This window comes from Hyposmocoma kahamanoa, unplaced genomic scaffold (assembly GCF_003589595.1).
Source record: "Hyposmocoma kahamanoa isolate Upper Pololo Valley unplaced genomic scaffold, ASM358959v1 94, whole genome shotgun sequence".
In the NCBI taxonomy this organism is placed as follows: Eukaryota; Metazoa; Arthropoda; class Insecta; order Lepidoptera; family Cosmopterigidae; genus Hyposmocoma; species Hyposmocoma kahamanoa.
Window position 1 is genome coordinate 7,412,196 of NW_020654878.1, and position 15,726 is coordinate 7,427,921.

Consider the following 15,726-nt stretch of genomic DNA (forward strand, 5'->3'; position numbering starts at 1 on the left):
ATTATTTGTAAGTATATTACTGTATATATTAAAAAATATAGGTACAGAATAAAATAGTTATATTTAATATTAATAGTTAAAACAGGTCAATATCATTTCAAAGGATCATTCAAAATTATTTTACTTGCTTCGAATTATAAGACAGCAACAATATCATCATACAAAGGAGAATGATCTGTTATTACGTTTTTCGGTTGTAATCGGTCCACGTTTTCAACATTGCCTTTCTGTTTATACGAGTTGGTCTTTGGACGCTTGTACGATCGTTGCTCCGTACGCGTATAGCAACTCGGGTCTTGCCATTTGGTTAGGTCAAGTCCAGGAATATGTGTGCAGGGTACATGCGCATTCCTAAAAAAAGTATCTTTTAGAGAAAATGTTTAAATTTAAATTTGGATATGTGAAGACTAAAAAAAAGTATGAGGATCTCAATTCGACTGTGTCTTTTTTTTTTAGTTAGGAACCGATTTGATTCATTTTTGTTGGAAAGAGGCTACGTCAGTATGATCCCATTAAGATTTTAACAAAATATTCCACCTTTAAGGGTAGCAAACTAAGGGATGATTCCCGTCACTCACTTTTTAGTTTCAGTTTGTATGTAAAACTTGAAGGCGGTTCCTTTTTTTTAATAAAAATTATGGTTACAATATAAAGTAAAATAATATCGATTTTAATTTGTTTCGCAAGACTATAAAAACCGTGTTCGCTTTTCATTTAATATTGGAGCAGTAACCGGTACGGAATAAATTGAACAAAATCGAATTGTGCAATAATTTGCCGGACGATCATTGTGTACACTTTAATACTGAAGAGCAAATCGAATACACACCCGTGTCCGACATTCAGGAACGCCCGCGGCTGAATGAATTTGATGGCTTCAGCGTTGTTGCACGCCAGTCGCGCTATGTTGGTACGCCTGATTTCATACAATTGAGCTGCCAGTGTTAAAAGTCTCCTTTAGTTTTAAATCGACAATTCGTTTTGATTGCAATTCCGTGTTTGCTTATTCGAAAGCTCTTACGGTAGCAAGTCAGTTATTTTAAACTCAGATTTAAATAAAAATCACGCTTAAAATACTTGATATCAGTTTAAAAATCTACTTACGTATTGTGAAACTATGAAATTGGTCACCTCTCTCAAACCAAAAACGATCGGAGAACCTAAACAATTGCAGTTGTTTCGTCATGATACAGAAGAGGGTAGGACCTACGAAAGCATTCTGTATCAAAGTCTCGCTTGCGATTCCAGCTAACAAATCTACGTCTTCTATATCATCGTAAAGTTTCTTGAGGGCTAGAACTTTCTGAAATAAATATACTAACTTAAATTGACTTGCTCGAAATTTTAGCATAAAATTGACAAGTATGTCATACCTCCATATCCATAACATCGAGAAAATCTTCAAACTTTTTAGCGGGCTTCATTCCACAAAGATGGCGATAGTCATTGTAACCACGCACGCCTAAATCTCGACCTCTCTGTATGTCTATGGCAACCAAATCATGAGTTCTTTGTAGTCCCCCATAGAAGTTTTCAGAAATCTGCAACAACGCTTAAAGTATATAATTTGCATTACAAATCTAAACAAAGCAGTAAGTTATAATAATAATAGTATATTCAAAAATCTCTCACTAGATATGATTAACGACAACGAATGTCGAAAGTCGGTACAAAGATCTATAATAAAAACACAGGAGAATTTCGACGACTCGGTAACTGGACCCGTGGCTCAGATGGTTGGAGCAATGCTACCATGCAGCATGGATGTGGGTTGAAGTCCCACTAGGTCGATAAAAATTTATCTGAGTGTTCGTTATTTCACAAGAAATGTCAATAAATAATAATAGAATCATAATAATAATGCACACACTCATAGCCCCGCACTAAGGAAACCCTGTATCGTGGGTGCCATGGACATACACGTAGACAACTACAAATTACACATAAATTCACGACAGAAATAAATGCATTTCTCCCGGCGGGAATCGAACCCGGGACATCTGCGTGGCAGTCCAGCATGTAACCGTTCGGCCACGGAGGCAGTTGAGCCGTAAAGAGATACTAATTTTTCTTTGTATAACTGAGATGACGTCTCAGAAAACATCCTAAATGAGAAAATTCTTGATATAAACAAGCTGCAATTAAGGCAAGTTGCCGACGCAGACGTTTCAGAGTATCTGTCATGACAAAGTTTGTCTAGTTACATGGACAACAAAAAGGTTAAATATTCAAGAAAAAGTAAGTTGATCGGAAATGTTATTACTTCAGGGTCTACAACGTCGTCCACCTTAGCAGCTTTCTGATAAAAGGTACCGCGGTTAATTTCTTCGAAGTTTGCCTCTTGTTCAATTACCCCAGATCTGTAAATAGTATCGCTAAACGAAAAGTATCCAGTGTAGTAATAATTTTCGTTGTATTTTCTGAAAAAAAAAAAAATCGTGTATTATGTGAATGAGCTAGATATTAAACAGCATGCAATTTATTCACCGTGATATTACATAACAATATTTCATATACTTTGAGAAATGGTCACCATCATAACATCATCGACCTTAAGTACACGAACAGTTGCCGACCTTTTTTCTGTGACCTTGAGATTTTTGACCTTCCCATGTCTGTATATCCTGGAGGCATCTTTGTTTGTAAAGACGAATTCGAGCGAATTTCCAGACAAAATAAGCTCTCAAGTGTGATTATCCGTGGCCACCAAGCTGGTGCCACGCAACCGTCCCGGATTCGATTCCCACGCCGGGAGAAATATTTGTATGCCTAAATTTATTTCTCTCGTGAGTTTAGGTGTAATTTGTGGTTGTCTATGTGTGTATCCATGGCACCCGTGACACAGGGATTTCCTGACTCATGAGTGTGTGCGTTTTTTATTATTATACTTCGCACTAGGAAATATAGGTTCAAAGAATTTGTAAAAGGACCTTATTTTTAATTAGCGTTGTCGATATGCTACCTAAAATATTCAATAAAATCCTAGATGCAATAAAAAATCTTAACGGAATGCGATTCAAGCATGTCACTGTATTAACGTTGGCAGTACTTTCCTAGACGAACTCTTTCACAAGAAGCCTTGCTGTTAAGCTGAACCGCATCAAATAATGCACCTACGTATACTTAGTTGTTATACAAAGCGTCCCATTTATTTGTTTTTTTGTTTAATAGTGCTATAGACACACATAGATAACCACGAATTACACCCAAACTTAGCAGAGAAATAAATGTAGGCCATACAATTATTTCTCCCGGCCAGAGCATCGAACCCGAGACACCTGCGTGGTAGTCCAGCGTGGTTACCGTTCCGTCACGGAGGCAGTTAGTTTTATAGATAGAAAAGTGCACATTTGACCTTCATATCTGCTGGTGGAAAGTGATGATGAAGTCGACAATGAAGCATGGGCATGCTTCATTGTCGACGGTGGGCACCTGTACAATACCTATTCACTCTCGCCTTGAAAAGGCCCAGGTTATAGGGAACAAATATTCAGGCAGAGAATGTGGAAAAACGTGGAAGACAACATATAACAAAATGTCGCCTTTTTAATGAGGTAAGGTATAATTTTCAGTAAAGAATTTTGACAAATTTTATGCCTTTAGGTGTGACCCACGGCGTGTATGATCGGTGTAAAAGGAGGATGGATGACTATGACTTTGTTTATCTAATATAACACTTCGACAATCCATTCAATTATCCATTGTAAAGAAAACGTAATGTAATATTTACTTCACCCTTCCGTCCAAAAGAGTATGGAAGAATCTTGTTGCGATGTCGTACTCCGTGTACACAAGAGGTCCTGTTTCGTTCTTATAAACATTCAAGTGTTGAACTCTTTCCGAAATTAGACTGTTATGCATCATATTTTCATATCCTGTTGCAAATGTATTAAAGACTATAACATTCACACTATAACATAAGCACTCCAAACATTAACAAAGTATTCAATAGGATTACAAAATGTTGTAACATTACTCCACAAACTGCTTAACACTGTATTTAACGACTTTATTCTGCACTAAAACATAGAGAGATACGAATTAATGTTTTTGAATTTTAATTACCTAATAGCACCGGCAAAAGCTCGTAGAAAAATATGTTAGCAGCTGTAGCTATGTTGATCTGCCGGGCGACTTTGAACAATCGGTCGTCTTTCCAACAAGGATTCAGTTCATGAAGAATCTTTGCTAAACGGTTATGTTCGCGCATAAAGAATATGGTCAATGTCGTTGTTCGTATGTCGAAGTTTCCAACTTCTGGTAAACCTACAAAATAAGAATTAAATCTAGTATTTTGGTTATAGATGTTTCAGTTTATATAACCATAGTTCTTGTAACTGCCAAACTTGCGGACTCACCGAAAAGATAACAATAAGTTTCATTGCATTGGTTTTGAATACAAACGTCATTTCTTGTAGGAACAGCTTTTCGAACAACTTCACTCATTTCAGGAGGTAGAGTCTCAGTTTCATTATCTGTTAGCTTAGTTGTATTGTTTATTATATTTAACGGTACATAACGTTCTCTTCTGCTTTCCAAGTTCAATAGCCCATGCTTGTACGCTCTGACTTGCTTTGATGACATCTCGTCTACACCATATATTGTCGATAAATCCAGGCTTGGTGTTTGGAAATTGATCTGAAAATCGAAATTGTTTTGGGACTCTAAATGCTTGTCTCTCTGCAATAAGTGTGATTTTCCGTGTCTGAGATTATAAAGGCCAACCCGCTTTATATTCGTAATAACAGTAAAACTACCCGCAAAGTTTCGTCTACGACGCTATTAAGGATGGTCGACTAGTAGGCTAACGGCTCTGCACGTACATGACTCGCATTTATTATTAAAAATGCTATAACCGAAGTAAAGTTGGCACTTCAGAAGTTCGGACTCTCGAGGTTTTAAGAAGTTTGTATCTCAGTGGGTTAGTGAAGGAATATTTTAAGCGTGGAAAGTTTACGCATATCACAACTTGTATGCATCAAAAGTTATACGAACCTGTTCGGGGTATATTGTTTCGGGCGCGCAGCCAGCGTCTTGGAAAGTCTCGGCGCGAGAAAAGTTTAGGCAGCGTATATCAGTCACTTTAAGATAAGGGTCGTCTTCGGGTACCCTTATAGGTGCACATCGCCGATCAGCCTTGCCCTCAGGCTGGCAGCAGTGCTGCCTATTTCGGATGTAGTCCACTAGAATTGTTTACGGCTTGTTTAATACGTCAGCTTTGTTTCTGTGACCTACTTCAAGATAACCTCATTATAATTGCCTACAATAATATTACATGGAAAGATAATATTTATTAAGTTATTTTCAGTACACAAAGTTGACGACCTTTTTGATCTAGCGGTCAGCAATGCGATCGTTAGACGAGAAGGATCCCGGTATGACCAATTTGGGAAACGAACTTTTCTACATTTATTCAGGTCTTGTTGTCCTGTGTTTAATTTTATTTGTTCTAGTATTCATACTATACAGAATTTTCTGCTATAATTAGATAGTCAGTGTGATTATCTGGCGTGTTATTATATTGTTTTTGGACTATAGAATGGTTCTCAATTCGAATGTATTTTTTTTGTATGTATATTACGCGATAACTTCGACCATTTAATTTTGTGAACCGATTTTGATGATTCTTTTTTTGTTGGAAAGAGTTACTGAGGTACATTACTGAGGTACTCTCATTTACATTTGAAGAAAATATTCCACCTCTAAGGGTGGCAAACTAGGGGACGGATACGGTTTCGCGCACTTTCCGGTATCCGATTGCAATAAAACTTGGCAAAATACTTATAATTCCATGCACTTTTGAAGTCGGTTTGTTTAGTACTTTGTACTGAGATTATTTATTTTTTAGAGTACCAAGTGACGAACAAGTCGTGGGCCTGTTCATAACAGTTGCAGTGCCACTTTAATTAATTATAAACATCAAAATCGCCTGTAAAATTGACATATTACGTACATTCCCCTACATTAACGATTTTGTCATCTGCAGCAAAATCTTTGTAGTACATATTTACCTTAAGCGAAATAAACTCACACGGTCCATTCAAGACGCTGACATCTTTGCCGATAAACTCGAGGAAATGTACCGCGGCGACGTTGAAAGTGTGCTTATCGTCAACACGACCCGTAGACTGCAGCGCGGTCCGAACCTTCCGGGCCGTCGGTAATGGAGCACCTTTCCTGTTCATGCGGATATCTTGGTCTGAAATGTTCCCCAAAATAAATATAAGGTAAGAAAAATTTTTAAAAGTATTTTCAGATTTTAATTTCAGCTCGTTCCGGATTTGACTGAACAGAGTATATTTGTGCGACAAATATTTATCTACGTAAGCTTGAAAAATAGAAATAATGTCTTGTTGGAGCATAAAGGATGTTCCTTTTAGCAGCGTATATAAGTGCTCATTTATTTTTTCTCAAAGCCTAATCCATTTAAACTATTTGGACATAAATGTGTGGTATCGCATTGTTGGAGTCGTATAAATTGTCTGCGTTGATTTTTTTTTAAATTTCTAGTATAAGTTCTATATTATGACACAATGAGCTTGTAATAGGAGACAAACATATCATGCTCCTTGAATGTGTTAAGTAGGTATCTTCCGACACTGACTCGTTGCTTCAAACTTTATAAATAAATATTATACAACATCACATACGTTGCTCTGATTCCAAAGTAAATAACTAAAGCACTTGTGTTATGGAAATCGGAAACAGCGACGGTACCACAAACAGCCAGATCCGGGTCTATGCAGAAAAGTTAATTTTTCCACATTGACCCGGTCGAGGATCCAACCCGGGACCTCGGAAATAGCGACACTATGAAAACCTATGTGCAAGCTACTCGACCACGGAGAACGTCTAAAAATACATAATTTTAGTTTTACTTTTGATCTATACACATTACATATATTAATTTATTTATACTATACACATTATACAACACTAAAACCTATTTACAATCACAATTTACTCCTACAGCTGTACATATATTCACACCTGCACGCGCACTTACATATCTAATAGGTTAATTTAAATGTATGTACTGTTTACTCTTTATTATGTATATTATTTTAATGACTAACTTTACTTATAGTCGTAATATTTTTGCTTACAATACAATTAACCTCTCTTTGTTCCTGAATGAAAACTAGCATTTTAGGGCGCCTTTAAATTAGACGTTTATTGAAGTACTGCAGTGGCACCACTGCGGCGTAATTTTCATACATTATTTAGAAGCACAGTTACAGCGCCATTGTCTTAACACGCGCGCGTCACTTTTCCAGTCACAATTAGTGAACTGAAATTACTGAACGTTACAGACGCGCGGCTGCCGCGTCACTGCAGCGCTTCTACAAGCATCTAATTTGAAGGTACCCTTAGGAAACTTAGGCGTATGCTGAGCCTTTACCCTTTCACTGCTATGACAATAATGTTATGTTTTTACTTTTGTATTTTAATCTGTATTTGTGTCATATTAGTAAATAAAGTCCGTCATGAATAAATTCATTATTTTGAATAAATTAACTTTTTTACTCTTCAAACGCAATATCGGACAATTAAAGCTTAAAATATAATTTGTAGACCCTTTTTTCGTTATAAAATAAAGGTGTAATCATAGATCGTTATACCACGATTTCTACGTACTAGCGTTCTTTGTTGTCATATTGTAATTATTTCCAGTATTTCTGTTTTTGGGCCTACTCATAAGTTCGCATTAATGAAGGTTACGTGGTTTACGAATGTAGGCGACGACGATTATCTAATATTTTTTCTAGAACTCTACATAAAAATATCAAACTTGACTCACTATTATTTCCATAGTCCGGAGTAAGCATTCTCAAGTAAGGTCCTCTGGCGGATCCTTTGGATGGATATTTGAAATTGTTGCACGTACCGTCGATGCGGCTGCCTTCGTGAGGCGCGCACGGCTCGATTTCAATAGTACAGTTCCTGAGACCCATATCATATAACACATGTCAATCTATTAGCATTTTTTGTGATACCGATTTATTATGAAAGTTCTACCTCTTTCAAATTTCAATTGATACTTCCCATGTAGAAGAATAAATGAAGACTATTAGCGCAAAAGTGGTGTAACTTCGTGAAACGCAAATAGTAGATAATGTGAGATTTAAAATTATACATTATAATATATCGCACATGAAACAAAATGGTATCGTAACTCAAAATAGAGGAATTGAGAAGACACGAGTTCAGAATCCAAAACATTAATGAAACAAAAAATATATATATTCTCGTTTATAAGTGGATAACTAAATATGGTGCATAAATAAAAATGAAAAGAATGACTTCTACAAATCCCGGTTGTTACTACATTTTTTGTTAAAAAATGTGACAATATTCAATATAACTAACTAACGTGCCATAACCAACGTGCACATAAAAATAAAACAACATTTCACCAAACAACTACTTGACGCTGGAAAGGTAAAACGTCTAACGTACATTTAGAAAATATTACAGATGAGCGATTTAAAACTTTTTTTAACAAAATAATCATCTCTAATTTTTGTTTTTAATTTTTTTTATTTCTAATATGGAAAAATTGAAATTTTGTAGTTTCCAGCGTCGATGTGTTCTCAGGCACTTTTAACCGACTTTCAAAAAGGAGGAGGTTCTAACCTCACCTAATAGTTCCTAATAGTTCTAACCTAACCTATTATTTTGTGTGTATTATTTCGACTTTTGTGAACCGATTTTGACGATTCTTTTTTTGTTAGAAAGGGGGTACCTCAGTGGTAGTCCCTTTTACAGAAAATATTCCACTTCTAAGGGTGGTAAATTAGGGTTTAGGGATGAATCCGGTTTATGGGATTTCGGACAATGGTGTCCGTGAACCGATACTTATAAAACTTGGCAAATGAATTGATGAATGAAGGAATTTCATAAACTTTTGAGGTCTATTTTTTTTATAATAACGTTGTAGTTATTAACTTATTTCTTACATTTTGAGTGGTGACAAATTAAAAGATCGGAATGATCTTTTATAATTTCAGTTTAGATAAGTATTTCATGCATCAAAATTGTACTGAATAATGAAATAAACATTTTAATAAAAAAACGTCGTGTTAGGTTAATGACATCTTATTATTTTTATTGAATATTATGATGTTTTTAAATTTCCTCAATACGATCGAATGCGCGCCGATGTCTGTTGCCTACATGCATTCGAGTCCGGTTGGATCGCGGGAATATTATGTTATGTTTGTTCCATCTTTGTATCAATAGTGAGCATAACAAGATAAATTAATAATTATTAATAGAAAGATCGAACAATTAGAAAAAAATATTTCGACCCGGCTGGATTCGAACCGACGTCTCGTAGCAAACCATGCCAGACGCTATGCCAACTAAGCCAGGGAAAAAACCAGCGGACCTCAAGAATTTTTCTATGTGCTTCTTGTCCGATCTTTGAATTTGGTTTTCAACGACTTTTAGCCGTAGCGCCATCTATGAGAAATCTATGAAAGTGTTTCGTCACCCAGTTAGGTACCTTTACAGCTACCAGCCCTGGCTAGAGATGTCGCTATTAACTGTAATTACGTTTCACCATCATGATATTTAATTATTTTTTGTGAAATTTCTCCACTAGTTTTGTTATAATGACTAAATATCGAACACTTAAAAAAATTCCATCGATCTGGCCGGATTCGAACCGACGCCGACGTCTCCTACAATAAAACAACCAAAAAAAGATAAATTAATTTCGACAAACAAAACAAAGGTGTGTAATATAGATACTTTTACTAGATCGGCTTACCTGTTGTGATATTTTTGTCGAAGTTCATTGTCTTCAATTGCTTTATCACTGTACCTATTATATATTTTATACTTTGCCCCACTCACGTCTAAAGACAGCCATATAAAAATAAAAACTTGAAACAAATAACTCATTGTTACACACCACCGGCTATTTCAGCGTACACGAAACTTGTAGTTGAAACCCGAATAACGAACACGAAATCTTTTGCAACAAAATGAAATTCAATTTGCATGATTGCTTCAAAATTGGACATAATACTTAAACAGTTCCTTTCATAAATTAGTTGTATGATGGTTCACTTGACTTGCCCAATAGAGATTAATAAATGTAACAAGAAAGCGTATTAAGTATCTGAAGTAATTTTACTTTTCTGCTTGATGTGCGCATAAGTCTCCTCTAGGAGAGATTTAAGGATTTAACACATCACACTGGCATAATGCGGTTTGGAAACATAATCAACGATCGCCTAAAAAGAGGTTTCTTATTAAATTTCACATGTTCCAAAATATTCTAATACCAGTAGAGCTCCGTATGAAAGAGATCGTCCATGGAAGTACTGCCACGTTACCTACTCATGCTGCCAAGCAGTATGTTAACATTATTGCGTTCCGGTTTTAAAGGGTAAGGGTGCTGGTAAAATTACAGATACAGGGGACTTGTGAACTTATGTCTCAGGGTGACACCACAGTGGCAGTACCCCTAAGATTTTTGCGATTAAAAGCTCCAAGTGGCATTGCAACAGTTACGGATAGGCGTGTCGCTTACCATTACACGACTAGTTCGTCCTGTCAAAAAAAAGGTCGGGTCTAGCGAAACTTTGGAAGATAAAATACTGTCGCTAGGACCGTTTTGGTCACAGTGGAAGATTGGTAACCACAATTTTTTTACGGCTACATAATCTGGCCTTGGCCGTCTGTAATATCACTGTGTCTGTCCCTCTACCTTATTGCCGTATTACTAGTTCTCATCTGTCATCAAATTTCCTGTCGTCTTAAGATCCAAAAACAGAAATGACCAGTTTCTTTTTTTATGAGGCAAGGATCTAGAAATAAAACACTGTTCTATGAGAGGGAGTAAAGAATGTACTTGAACAGGTATTTTAAAATGCCACGCAAATTATCCCTTACGACACTAGAACGTCGAACATGAAACTTGATTCGTGATAAAGGGGTGGAAATGGCACACGGCAAGTGTAAGGTAAACGCTCTAGTCACGAGATATTTGTAAAATTGTTATTTTGTCGCATTCCCCACAAAAAAAAAACGATTGTACTAAGTACTATCAGTAAAGATTATAACATTTTTAAAGATCTCACAGACATTGACAAGTTAATACGCTCTTTATTTTGTGTTGCACTTAAAGTAACAATTGACGATTACATTATTAATTTTGTATTGCGTACAAAATAACAAAATATGGTTAAGCTCAAATACGTAACGGTTTTGGATCACTGCCACGGGCATGTCCAACGAATTGTATGTGACAGTTCTGAGATGTAATATTCACTAATGGTCACTATCACGAATGTTCGCTTGCGATGGACAGTTTCCTTTAAAAAACATAAAAAAGTTTTAATGAGTTTCCCTTCCTTTGACCTCTGGGATAACAACAAGACATGGACAACTGTACATCTTAATTTATAAATAGCCTGAGAGGTTTTCTGTGTAGGCAAATGAGAAAATAAAGAATGTACCTACTTCAAACGAGGTTAGTTGCCTTTGGCTATTTCATTTCACACTTAGTTGTATTTATGAATTTTGGTGAGCGTAGACAAGGAAAAATTAGGAGGAAGGATATACCTTTAAAGTTCTTTTTTTTTTTTCCAAAAATGTCATGGTGAGACGTTTTCACAGCGTAACCGTGTTCCTAGCATTTTGCACGCCTCTTAATTAGAATAGTCTATTTTTGCACAAAATATTTCTATAAAAACACCTCAATCATAGTTTTCTGTAAGTTAAAAGCCCGATTTGAAGTTATGTATGTAGTTACGTACGTATGTAGTTATCGTAGAAACGAATAGCTTCGTAAATGTGTTGAATAATTTTTGCATGCTACTGTCGTTAATACAATGTTTCTTTTATTATTTTGCTTACTTTTATTAGGTAGGTAAAATAAGATAGGTATGTTAAGCTCTCGAAACGTGTCACGCTAAAAGTTGGCTAATTCGTCAATCTGAGCTTAGTCTCGCGTTGCATTCTGAAGTTACCGAATGTCAGGAACCTCAGAGACAATCGGTCAAATACAAATGCCTTCATGTATTATGAGATTTTGTATAAACTACACAAATAAGGTTTGTAAAATATGCCCTTGAATATTTTACAAGCCTTATTTGTGTAGTTTTTTGATTCCTTAATCACTTAGGTATTATGCGTAATTGTTGTTTTAATGTTTACTGTTTTAATAATTTGCGCTTTTGTTGTTATAAAACGTGCGTCCCGTTTTCGCTTGCATGTCATCCTATTTACACTCGTTAATACAGACGTTTCAATGTGACGGTTTCATCATAAGACAACAATATTTCTAGTAGGAATTTATATCGGTTTCGTCATGATGCAAACTGTATCCATACGATATGTTTTATTAACTAACAGAAGAAGTGTAATATAATATTTTAAGTAATTTGCATAGGTAATTTAACATTCAAACGGTAGGTCCATGAGCACCAAATAATTACCGTAGGTAAATAATCTAAATAGATCTCATAATGGGTTTCTGACTAGCAATTACATTTACAACTATGATAAAAAAACCGACCTTAAAAGTTCGTAGACTTCTATTTGCTAAGTTTTATTGAAATCGGTTACCGGAAAGTGCGCGTTACCGGATTCATTCCCTAGTTTGCCACTCTTAGAAGTAGAATATTTTCTTAAAAATTTAAATGGGGCCAATACTGAGGTATCCTCTTTACAACAAAAAAAGAATTATCGAAATCTGTTCACAAATGCCGGAGTAATTGCGTAACATACATACAAAAAAATACATTCGAATTGAGAACCTCCTTTTTGGAAGTCGGTTAAAAAATATTTTTTCAATTAAAAATATAAATGATTTGTACGTATTTTACAACAAAAAATCGAAATAAACCACTTGAAACATCGACAACGCTTTAAAACGTGAAACAAAAATAAGTAAGCTTCGAAAAATCCCGGCTTGAAGCTTGGATTTCCCGTTAAAAAGCGCCTCGATTAGTTGGAATTACCCAGCCCGACCTCACTTACGGTCTTACCTCAATGCACTGCCACTTCTGGCCATTGACTACACTACTTCAGACCGATAGATCCGTTCATATTTCGGCTGATGATTGTAATTGTAAATACAAATTAGTCAACTTACATGTAATTTTAATTGCACAAATTTTGAATTCTGTATTCTTATCCAGTTGATCTTGAATAGCTTTAAAAGTCCACAATAGTTGCATTAATAAAAAATAATAATAATAAAGATTTTTGTTCATTGTGAGAAAAGGAGGGTTAAACAAATTAGATTGAATATCAGTTAAATTTAACTAAAAGTTAACAAAGCGACTGGAGTCCATTGGTAGGTAACTAGACGTGCGTTACTAGGTATTAGATGTAGGTAACTAGATCTGTGAATTGAATTTACACAATTCAGTTTGTTTTTAATGAACATAACTGCGCTACATAGTAAACAATGTGATAACGAGTCGAGCGCGCCTGCGCGTGTGTATGTATGTAAGTGCGTGTACGTGTGTACTTATGTATAGTGTGTGTGTATGGAGTGAATACACGGAAGATAAAAACAATGGAAGTACCTTAAGTCTCGATTACTATCGGAACCGATGTCGCCAAAACTCACACATTATAATTTGAAACACTACAAAATATAATATATTACAAATTCTAGATTGTTAATATAATTTAAACTTTACCTTGTTGGCATATTGTTAAAAGTTTAATACCATCAATACCTATTATTACTAGTTACGACGTTTTGATATTGTATTGAAATTTCAATCAATATATCTAGCGGTTCATTGCTGAACGACGACGAATTGGATTTATTAATTTAGTTCTTCAAACAAAGAGCGACCATATTGCAGGGGTATAAGCTATATTTTCGTTTCTTGTAACGAAACTTGTAAAAAGGATGAAATAACCACCACGGGTAATATTTTTGGTGCGGTTATAACTTTTGCATTTCGAAACAGCAGAATTAGGCATTTTTCTAGGATTTTAGAGAATTTGCACGAAAGAATGACACAACCACACCATACAAAGCGAAAATGGCGGAATGAAATCAGATAGGTCTTTCGAGACCTATAGTTGGCATGCGCCGGACGCTAAATAACCACTTTTACTGTATTTATTGTTCTGTGAGTGAATATCTATATGTTATATTATCGAGCAAAATGCAACATCCAAGACTTTGAAACGTTTCTTGCATGTATTATATTTCCGTTTAGTATGAATAGTTAGCTACAAGGGACAAAATGTAATATTTTTCGGTGTAATGAAATGTGCCTTATCTACAAACTTAAAAATCATTTAGGCGGAGATTAGTCTAATCCAGGTTTTTAGCGTCCTTTGTCAGTCCAATACTTTATTGTGAAAAATTACCGTTTCTGTTGTGTCTAAGAATTCGTGTTGAGAATATTTTAGCTTTGCGAATTTAAAGGAGTCTAATCATGATGTTATTATTTGTGTTTTATTTTCTTTTTTGTATATTTTTATTAACAGTAGAGCTACTTGTGAAATAGTCGTCTAAGGAAATACTGCCACCTTATCTATTTTTGCCACCAAGCAGTAATGTGAGCATTACTGCGTTCCGGTTTGGAAGGGTCAAGGTTGCTGGTGAAATTGCAGGCATATGGGACTTGTCACGCGAGTCTTGCATAATAATGATAGAAAGTAACACTTAGTCCGTAAGTCAATGCTAGTAGCTGTAGGGAAATGTGAAGGAAAAGAAAGAAGACAGAAACAGGCTGTAACATAAAACAATGGTATAGAAACAGGTACAATTTTTTACAGGATTGAGATAAAAAGTGATGAAAATATATACTTATACGTATATTACTCAAGTTGGTTACAGAATAAAATATATTTTTTTATTTTAATAAAAAATAAGTGCGCATTTGGCTTCCATCTCACCTGATGGAAAGTGACGTTGCGGTCGACGATGTAACATGCACACCTAAGTAATGCCTATTTACTCTCGCTATGAAATAAGAATCGAGTGCTCAGTGTGGCAGTACAAGCACCTACTACTCGTCGTTAGACGCAATGCAGCTGTTCAGACCCAACCTCCTAATGGCAACTCCCGAACACGAGCCGGAACACGGATAAACCATTTGGCGACTCGACTGCGTCGGGAGAGTGGTGACTTGCCACGGCCGAAGCCACCAGTAGTTGTTGCTCTTTAGCACCACCCTGGATCACTTGTAGGGTCTCGAGGGTAAACCTACGGAAACGAGCAATGTCAACTCCCAAAATTTATTTTATTTATTTTATATTATCATTGTCATTTTATTATTTAAAATGCAATGCCAAGGTATAATATGATCGTCATTATTAATCATTATAGTCAATTTAAAACTAAATAATTGAAATTCATAATCTTTATTTCTAACACAACTTTCCACGGACTGAGGTTAAGAGTCTACAACCTCAAATGGTGTTGGTTGATTCCGCATAACAGTGAAAGTGTTGAATTAGGCACTTTGGAAAAAATGTGTAGTAAAGTTGAGGATATACCCTGATGACTATACGGTGTGAAAACACGATTCCTAAAAATTTTCAAGATAGAAAAAAACAAACTCACCTCAAAATTTTACAAGAAAACCGCTGTATTCAATAGGTACTTAACATATAGTAAAGATAGTAAAGATTTTTTGTATATCGACTGAACTAAATAGAACAGGTGTATACGATATACATTTTTCAAATGGCTTTAATTACATTTTTTCATTTCATTTTCATTCATTTAAAAAA

General features: G+C 35.4%; 1 protein-coding gene across 1 annotated transcript; it reads right to left on the reverse strand.

The window, feature by feature from the left end:
* Positions 1–84: 84 nt before the first annotated feature.
* LOC113237864 (peroxidase-like) lies at positions 85–9,923 on the reverse strand. The gene is made up of 12 exons (XM_026474562.1): positions 9,776–9,923; positions 7,802–7,944; positions 6,032–6,199; positions 4,996–5,183; positions 4,359–4,638; positions 4,066–4,266; positions 3,731–3,875; positions 2,264–2,420; positions 1,374–1,541; positions 1,105–1,303; positions 830–935; positions 85–351 (listed from the first exon to the last, which is right to left on the reverse strand). Exons 1-12 carry the CDS (start codon positions 9,907–9,909, stop codon positions 135–137), a joined length of 2,106 nt encoding a protein of 701 aa, XP_026330347.1. The 5' UTR covers positions 9,910–9,923; the 3' UTR covers positions 85–134.
* Positions 9,924–15,726: the final 5,803 nt, after the last annotated feature.

Coding starts and splice junctions, on each gene's coding strand:
- LOC113237864 (XM_026474562.1), bottom strand. CDS start 9,909: ATGAGTTATTTGTTTCAAGTTTTTATTTTTATATGGCTGTCTTTAGAC. Junction 6,200..7,801: donor TCCGGACTATGGAAATAATA/GTGAGTCAAGTT, acceptor GGAACATTTCAG/ACCAAGATATCCGCATGAAC. Junction 3,876..4,065: donor GCTTTTGCCGGTGCTATTAG/GTAATTAAAATT, acceptor CATTTGCAACAG/GATATGAAAATATGATGCAT.